Below are 9,672 nucleotides of genomic sequence, written 5' to 3' on the forward strand. Positions count from 1 at the left end.
CATGTAGATCTTTCAGGCTTACCGTTAAATGGCCTCTTCGTCAACTTACCCTGAAGCCAAGGTTCACAAGTTAGAAGATCTTCTCGGCTGCATGGTACAATGTTGCACTCTCTACTCACATGGATCCTGAGAATTAAAACATTTTGCAAACATTTTGAAACCATAATATATATATATATATATATATATATATATATATATATATATATATATATATATATATATATATATGTATGTATGTACGTATATCTCTATATAAATATATTTTGCAAAACAAATTTCAACGGTTAAAATCAACTACCGGCAGTTTTGGTTTCCATCAGAGAGAGTGCGTCCCCAATCATTCACTTTGCCCGATAAAGAGGTTGATCCTGTCACTATGATCACCCACTCAGGTGAATTCTCAGACTGTCCCAACATACCCAGGTTTTGACCCCCTCTAAGGATCTCACTGATTGGCATATCAAAGACAACCCAATCTAACACCTAGTATAGTATCATAATCGAGTCAAGGGGTCCGATGTAACATTCCAGTTTTGCTCCTCTATCTCCAAGTTACAAGGCAATACTGGAATTTTGGTTCAGTTCAGGGTTTCAAGAAAACCCACATTACATGTGCCTCAAGTCTCACCCTGGCAGCTGAGACGGGCCACCCCAACCAACTTGGCGGCACATCAGTGTCAGCCTTGGTAGGATAAATCTCCTTAGATCTATCCAATGACTGTGAAGATTCTTAACTAACACGAGTCTCATATGTGTCCAGTTTAAGGGTATTACATAGAAACACACCATGATAACACGAATCAAATATGTACTTTATTCATTTACATTAAATGTCATAATGTACATCATTCTGATTGGAGCTAAGGGCATACACTGTCTAACACTTCCTCTCCTATGGCCTTCTAACGCTCCAGTGCAAAGTTCAGCCTCATCTAGGGGAACCGAGATGAGGTCCTCGGATGGTTGGCCTCAGCTCATTGGTTCCTCCCTGAGGTCGAAGCCCTCTGGAGACAAGGCTTCCTTGTTCTTGCCCTTTAGTGCTGCCACATAGCATTAGCGGGCTGCTTGCTAGTCCCCATGAACAACTCCGACGCCGTGCTCGGTGAGGAACTTGAGGGCGAGGTGGTACGAGGAGATGGATGCCCTAAGCACGTGAAGGGTTGGCCTCCCCATGATTGCATTGTAGGGCAAGTTGATCTTCATGACCAGGAACTCATTCATCCTCGTCACCTGCCGAGGCTCGGTCCCTACCGAGATAGGTAGGGTAATTTTTCCCTCCGGTCTGACCACGTTACAGGAGAAGCCGACTAGTGGTACATCGGCTGGCTGGAGGTGCTTAGGCTCTATCTTCATCTTCTAGAAGGCTTCGTAGAAGAGAATGTCAACCGATGAGCCACTATTGATGAGAATCCTCTTGACCATGAAATTTGCAATGACAGCTGAGATCACCAAAGTGTCATCATGGGGAACTATGAACCCCTTCAAGTCCTCGTTCGTGAAGGAGAGGGTTTCCTGTTGCTTCAGCTTCTTGGGGGTAGGCCCTTGGATGTTTAGCTGTCTGGCGTAGGCCTTGCGGGCTGAGGCCGAGGCCGTACCCCCAACGATGATGTCGATGACTCTAGCTATCTTCTGGTGCTGCTACTGGGAGAATAAGGCATCGGGCTCGCTACTGATGAACTACTTAAGGTGCCCTCGTTGAATGAGGGACTCTATCTCGTTTTTCAAGTCATAGCAGTCCTCTGTTTCATTTCCAGTGCCACGGTGGTACTTGCAATACTTCTTGGGATTTCTCCTTTTGGGGTTCCTCTTCATCTTTTCAGGCCACTTCATGAACTTCTCCTCCCCGATCTACATCAGTATCTGCGTCCAGGTGGAGTTGAGTGGCGTGTACTGGTTGTAAGCCAAGGCCAAGCCCAATGGCTTCTTGTTGTCCTTGCTGCTGTTGTTGTGGTGGTGGTGGTCTCCACCCTTCCTCTTCTTCTCTGAGGGCCCATTGTGGCGCTCAGCCTCCCTTTCTTGGCGGTTCCCAATTGAAGCCTCCACAACCGTGATGTACTTTTGGGCTTTTTTAAGGAACTCTAGCTTCGTCTTCAGAAGGGTCTTGGAAACCGAACACTTCAAGGCTGAACCAGAACAGAGCCCATTGATGGCAGCGTGGATAGAGACCATATGGTCGAGGTCACGGACCTCAAGCTCTTCCTTTTTGAAGTGGTCGATATAGGACTGCAAACTCTCTCCCTGCTTATGCTTGATAGACATTAGCGAGACTACACTTTTCTGGCATCATCTACTGCTGATGAATCGAGCAAGGAATAGGTTGGAAAACTACTCCCACAAGTTGATTGATCGGGGCGGAAGACTAAAGAACCAACGATGGGCAGCCTCCCTGAAGGTGGCTTGGAAACTCTGACACGTCAGGGTGTTGGAATACCCATAAAGTATCATGAGCGCTGTAAAACTTTCCAGGTGGTCGTTTGAGTCTGAGTTACCATCGTACATCTCCAATGTGGAAGCTTTAAAGTGCTAGGGAAGGGGCTCGGAGATGATGTCCGGGGTGAAGGCATCCATTCTCCCTATTGGATTGCTTTGATCGGCCAAGGCATCAACTCGGCTCTCTCGGACATGGTGGAGCCCATCCTTGACGGCCCTAATTTCGACCCATAGTTCCGTAATCCAAGGGTCAGCTGGAGCTTGCCACCTGTCTCTCTCTTCGCAGGCATGATGAGGGTCAGCACAAACACTAGAATGCTCCGAGACAGGATTGCATGCCTCCAGTCTAGCGTGGCGGTCGTTCAGAACGTCATGGAGGTCCGAGACAAGTGCGGAAGAGGCACGACGTTGGCCCTTGGCCCTTAAGTGGGTGCTACGAAGGCTAAGGTGTCCGCCTTCGTCCCAGGGGTTCTTCCTCTTGCGGTGGTGGTGTTGCTCAGAAGGCTGGCAGTTGTCTTCAAACCACGCTGGTTCTTCCCCCCTTCGGCTAGGAGGTCTCTCGTTTCTTTGTGTTGGACTAACGGGTCAGCTACTACCGAACTTGGCAGGCTCGGCCCGTTAGGGGTCGGCTAGGCCCTGGGGGCTCAACATGCTCACATCGGCCTTGGTGATCTGACGCCCTAGCGGGGTGGTCGCCTCAAGAGGGACCTCTTTCCTGGGGCAAGCTTGTTCCACACGTTGCATGAGGTATTCTAGACAGTCGAGGACTGCCTAAAACTGTTTATTTGTGACCAAGTTTTGGAGGTTTCTGGGTCTTCGTACCATGATGTCTGAAGCTTAGGAGATCTTAGGTTTGTAGTGTTTTGGGGATCGTCTTAGCAATAGTTCCCATAGACAGCGCCAATTGTTGATGCTCGGATTAGCCAAGGGAAACGGAGTAAATTCACTCCCAAGCTTCGAAGGAAGGCCAAAGGCTTTGAGGGTTCGAATGAGATAATCCAAGGCCGAGGCGGATTGTTCCTTCGAATACTGTAGAAGTCGAGGGCTAGTATTAAGAAGGGCGTCCAAAGGGGGACAAGATACAACTCCCGCGGTAGTGAATCTGCAAGGGAGGAGGTGTTAGAGGCCTCGAGTGGGAACTCGAGGCGAAGACTTCGACATTCAAGTTAGTATGTGCACAAGGTGAGTAGTGGGTCTGGAGCCAAGGAGTCCAGACAAGGTCTCAGATAGTGCTAAGTCCTTAGAGGAGAGAGCACTAGAGGTCATAAAGGTTTCGAATCCCTTACCTTGTGGGGGTGCCTTGTATTTATAATCGGAACTGCCAGGAGGTAGTTGGGCTCGGATGGTCCAGATGTGAGCCGTACAAGGGCCTGGTAAGGTGTTCTGCCAGAGCCACACGGCGCCCTACGACTGGGTCCGCCTAGTCCATATTGGGTAAACTTGAGCGTCCTCATGGTGAACCTATGTACCCTCTATTTGACATGCGTCAACGCTGTACAGGCTAGCCGAATGCGCCTACATCAACTTTCATTTTGTATCGCACGTGTTTGTTTCATGATTGCGTGACTTACCTATCAAAATTCCATTTTTTAACATGTGGAACCCATTGGTCTTGAAAAACTAACTCCTTTCCTTCACCCTCATTAACTACTTCCACCAAGTGGAATGAGTATGGTTGGCCTTTTACCTTTTAAATACTTGGCTTTAATGGAATTTGCCCAATATTTTTTTAGTATTTAGTAAGTTAGTAACCTCCATAACTGCTTCAACAATAAAGCCTTATTCATAGGTTTATCTTTTTGAATCCCAAGTCCACCTTCAAATTTTGGCATACTGATCTTCCTTCAAGAAACTTAAACCTGCCCACCAAGAATCTCTTTTTTCCTTTTCCAAACTCTTTTAAAATTGTTGCAGCATTAAACTTGTTTGTATTTAATAGGCGGGAATTGAATTTATCGAAATGTTGTTGTTCAAATTATATTTTTTGTTCTTACAATTATGGAGAGATTAAATTCAAAAATAGCATTCAATGAAAGATGATGGAAGTCAATAACTTAAATATAAGACTTGGTTGAAAGTAATTGAATGAACCAAAAAAGTAGTAGTTCAAATCATGGTTTTCAAAATTGGACTGGACCAGATGGTCGAACCGGAAAACCTAGAACCAGTCATGACCGGTTTCATTTTTCCCCAAAACCGGATTTTCTCTAAAAATCGTTGATTTTGGTCAGCAAACCGTTGACTCGGGCGATTAACTGTTTTTTATTTTTTTGTTTCCTAATTTTTTTATTTTTTTTGTCAAAATAGGCCGACTGTTCGACCCGAGAACCGGACACCTGATCGGTTCGTTCTCCGAGTCAGTTTTAAAAACCATGGTTCAAATTATATTTTCTACATAATTACAAAAGAAACAAATTAAAAAAAAAAAATAGTAGTTCAAATCAAACAAAAGTTCCACACTCTTATATGTATTTTAATAGTAGAATAGATATAGATATGGCGGATGGGCTGAAACTATCATATTAAATGATAAAATGTTTTCTCCTTTAAAAAATAAAAAAGAGAAAAAAGGTCTAATTCACATGCCATATGCCTCATTATTAGAAAACTGAAACAATCCTTAATTTGAAAATATGGAAAATTCCCGATTAGTACCATGTACTTTGTGCCCAGTGCCACTTTGGTCCCTCAAACTTTAAAATGCAATAATTTATTATCTGAACTTTCAAAACGTGACAATCTAGTACTTGTCATTAATCATCTGTTAACCTACTGTTAAGTAACATTTGAAAATGACACAAATGCTCTTCGAGTGTCATTTAATTTTCTTTATCAACCATCTAAATGTTGACAAAAAATTAATCCTCCCAAATCTTTGCTTCTTCCATTCAAGAAAGTTAGAGTTAAATTTGAGTGGGCATTCTAGTGACCCCAACTTTCTTGAATAGAAGAGGCAAAGATTTGGGACTATTAAATTTTTTGCCAATGTTTGTATAATTGATAAAGAAAATTAGATCACACTCGAAGGGCATTTGTGTTTTTTTTTTAAATGTCACTTAACAACTGATTAACAGCTACTTAACGACATGTACTGAATTATCATGTTTTGAAAGTTGGAATATTGAATTGTGCATTTTAAGTTTGGGTAGTGCAGTAGGCATTAAAATTAATGATCTAGAAACGTGTGTGAAACAGTGTTCTACTTGTACAAGGATTGTCTGGTATTTAAGAGAAGAATAATCTTGTTCGTTTATCACCACCAACGGCAATTATCAAATAGAAGCAAAATGAAGATTTCCAACGCATACATCTTCATGTATGCTCTGGTACTGGTTTTGTGGCTGAGTGAAGCAGAAAGACATGTACGAGTGGCGAATGACTTAGGGCAGCGATTGAATCTGACAATTCACTGTCGATCCCACAACGACGATCTGGGCTTGAAAGAGCTGCCGTATGGCTTCTACTTCGAATGGGCATTCAATTCAAACATCTGGGGTTCTACGGTTTTCTACTGCGACATGGGGTGGCAGCAGGGATCCGGCCATTACGACGTCTTTGTTGCCAGGAGAGACAACTCCAGATGCCATTACAGGTGCTGGTGGGTAGCAAGGCAGGATGGCTTGTATGCGTTGGATGAACAACATAATGTCTATAACTTCTGGTTTCCATGGAACAACACCGCCCCTGGAGTACTACTCTAGGGAATCCAAAACATACCGGAAGAAAGCAAATAAATAAATAAAGGTTTCAGTTGAATTTTTCCTTTTCTGCGCTTCCCAAAAGTTTGTTGTGGGAAGAAATGAGGTGGGGAGGCGCTTCTACTGATCAAACGATTCTGGTTCTGGGTGTGTTTTCACTTTTCTGTTTCAAAAAACTCCAAGTATAGAATAAACCATTAAAAAGCTTATCTATTCATCAAAATAATTATCAAAAAAAAAAAAAAACCGATTAAGTATATCTTTCACATCGATGCTGATACAGCACCATTTTTTGAGCTGCTGATGTGTGGGTTGGAAATATCGTTTTCTGAGAAAGTGGTCTTTTTTTTGTTTTTGAAAACGTTGTTGCCAAGTAGGACATTTCCTGGAGCAATAGCAACACCTTTTGTTTGGTACCAGTGCTCCATATCTGTTTTCAGCACTGGTACCCATTATAGGAAGTCCACGCCATTGCCACATCATGTCCTCGTTGGCAGCAATGAGCTTCAATGTGAGAATGAGAAAACATCGAATTCGGCTTTACTCCAAACCACACCTCGATTTTCAAGGTGTGACTTGGAGCAACGTTGTTTATGATAAAATGGTTCCAAACATATTGATATTTCCTAGAGCCCCATTTTTTCTAACATGACACTGATGTACAAGGTTTTAAAAACCGACCTGGAAACGAAACCATTCTAGCCACTAGTTTCTAGGTCAGTGGTTCGACCGTCCAAATCAAACGGTTCGAATGGTTTAAATATGATAAATGGTGATATATCATCTTACACATTAGACTAGAATATTAGGGTAAGATGCATATAAATGGAGGAGAAAAAGGGTTTCACTATTTGAGAATGAGAGACTGTCGATGGCTGAGAGAGTTTAGAAGAGAGAGAAGAGAGAGAAGAAGAAGAAGAAGAAGGAGGAGGAGGTCGGCTGCAGCGCCGATGATGACGGCAACGGAAACGGCGATGGCGACGACGAACTATAGCGGCGACGATGTTAGATCTGAGATTTTCTCTCAATCTCATATCTCTCTTTCTTAGATTTGTCATCTAGACTATTAGCCTTCTCTTCCAGATCTCTCATTGATCTCTTAGCCTTCTCTTCCATATCTTAGTCTTCTAGATCTCAGATCTAAGATCTCCCTCAACTGGTCTCTTCTCTCTCCACTAGATCTCAGATCTAAGATCTGAGAGATTTCTCTTTTCATTCGAATCTGGCTCTTATTTAATAAATCGCAAACCATTCTCTGGGTCGAACGGTTCAACGGTCAAAATGTCTAAGTCAATGATTCGTTGACTAATTCAACGGTTTTTTACCAAAGACCAGATTTGGGGTAAAACGGAACCGATCACCTAGACGGTTTCCGGTCCGAATGGTCTAACCATTCAGGTCAACAACGGTTTAAAAACATTGCTAATGTATCATCATTTTCTGGAACAACAGCATCCATACCAAAGAGACGCTAATTAAAAGGAAGCAAGAATAAACTATTGAAATCTTTTGCATGGACGGCAGTGGATAATTGGATATGGTGGAAGCTGAATGTCAAACTTTGAGAGTCATCATTTTCAATCTGATCCAAAAATTCTGGGCTTGGGTCTAAATTTTTTGTTCAGACCGGATCTGAGAGTCTGGGCCCGCACCCTTTAATTTCATTGTAAAGGGGAAGGGGAGGAAGACACCATGCCCATGCATTAGAAAACCTTATTGAAGTATAAAAACTGTTGACTAAGAATCTGATTCAATAACCAACTTGGTGCAGCCTCTCGCTGACGATCAGAGCCACTTTTGGTGTGATCTGAGCAGTTGAAAGGATGTGAGATCCATCACATGGATGCCCAAAAGGTGCGGAATAGGGTGGGCGAATTTCAAAAATTTATCTCCCTTCAAGTGGGAATCGTATTCCCAATTTTAGAAAAATAATCATATTTTTCAATGATCAATCTTAAACCATAAACCAAACCAGATTTGAAACAAAACAGAGGGAGAGGGATATACCTGATACAGAGAAATAATATCTCTCAATGGAGGTGTTCACGCCCAAAGAAGATCACCAAAAACTGCTCCCACTAAAGATGACACAATGGATGGAGGAGCAGAATCAACAGGGTTCATCCCACGAACCGAATTCTTCAGCAAGAATCCAATGGAGGCAGTGAGCACAACTTCCTATCAGCCTTTCACCAAAGACCGATGTCAAGATCCAATCTTGACCACTCCTACAATGTTGGAGAACGAACTGGTAGTATGGCGGCGGTAGGAAGAGATCACAGGGAGAAGGCGTAGTCACACTGTATATTCTTCTCTCTATAATTTGAGATCTAGTATCTCTGGAATTTCTGGGATGGTCTGGATGGTTCGCCCCCTCTTGCTTTTATAGGCTTAAAGAGATCAGCTTCTGATCCTATCAAGAGTTTCCTAATTCAGATCATTATCTGAATCTGGACTCTCTTCAAGTGATAAGGATAAGACCCTTATCTTATCTACATATTAAATCAGCCTTCTCCTTATCTTATCAGGAGGTTTCCAGATTTGAATTCAGATCTGGTCTCTCTGAGTGGATAGAGTAGGATCCTATCCTATCAGTTGATTTAATCCCAGATCCGCCCCCTCTATTTAACTAATTAAAACATGCTAGTTCGAAATGGGCTTTAGGCCCAATAAGTCTATATGCTCAAACTACTACCCAGTTGGGCTTCTTTGTATGGCGTGGGACCCAAGCATTGATCTACAAATCAGTCACATGGGTTCGGCCCAGCCTTCGTTACAAGGCCTGGCCGAATACACTGTTGTGGACAGTGCACCCCCTGAAACCCATCACATGGGCTTCTATTGGGCCTAACACTTACATTAAGTGGTCCATGGGCCAAGCTACCTTATAAAACCCAAGGACTGTGGGCAAATGCAAGATTAGCCCATTAGGCATTACCCTCAGTGGCCTTACACTTAACCTCTCAGCCCATAATGACCAAACACTGCCCGACAAGAGAGGACATCTCCCTCGGCTGCAAGAAACAATGTTGCACTCTCTGCTTATATGGATCCCGGGATTTAAAACATTTTGCAAACATTTTAAAAACTATAATATATATACTTTTATATCTCATAAAATATATTTTGCAAAACAAATATCAATGATTGAAATCGATTGCCGACAGTCTTGGTTTCCATCAGAGAGAGTGCATCCCCGATCATTACCTTTGTCCGACAAAGAGACTGATCCTGTCACTATGATCACCCACTCAGATGAATTCTCAAACTATCCCAATATACCCAGGTTTTAACCCCCGCTAAGGATCTCGCTGAGTGGCATATCAAAGACAGCCCAATCTGACACCTAGTGCAGTATCATAATCGAGTCTAGGGGTCAAGTGTAACTTTCCAGTTTTGCCCATTAATCTCCAAGGTTCAAGGCAATACTGGAAATCTGGTCCGATTCAAAGATTTAATTAATCTTACACTGCATGTGCCTTGGGTATCACCCTGGCGGCTGAGACAGGCCACCCCAACCGACTTGGTGGCACATCAGTGT

General features: G+C 43.0%; 1 protein-coding gene across 1 annotated transcript; it reads left to right on the forward strand.

Annotated features, from left to right (window-relative positions):
• The first annotated feature begins 5,720 nt into the window (after nt 1-5,720).
• Nucleotides 5,721-6,134, forward strand: LOC148873987 (S-protein homolog 2-like). The gene has a single exon (XM_088950809.1). The coding sequence runs from the start codon at nt 5,721-5,723 to the stop codon at nt 6,132-6,134; it is 414 nt and encodes a 137-aa protein (XP_088806935.1).
• Nucleotides 6,135-9,672: the final 3,538 nt, after the last annotated feature.

Source organism: Nelumbo lutea, chromosome 1, assembly GCF_056320005.1.
Source record: "Nelumbo lutea isolate HS-2025 chromosome 1, American lotus-T2T, whole genome shotgun sequence".
Lineage (NCBI taxonomy): Eukaryota > Viridiplantae > Streptophyta > Magnoliopsida > Proteales > Nelumbonaceae > Nelumbo > Nelumbo lutea.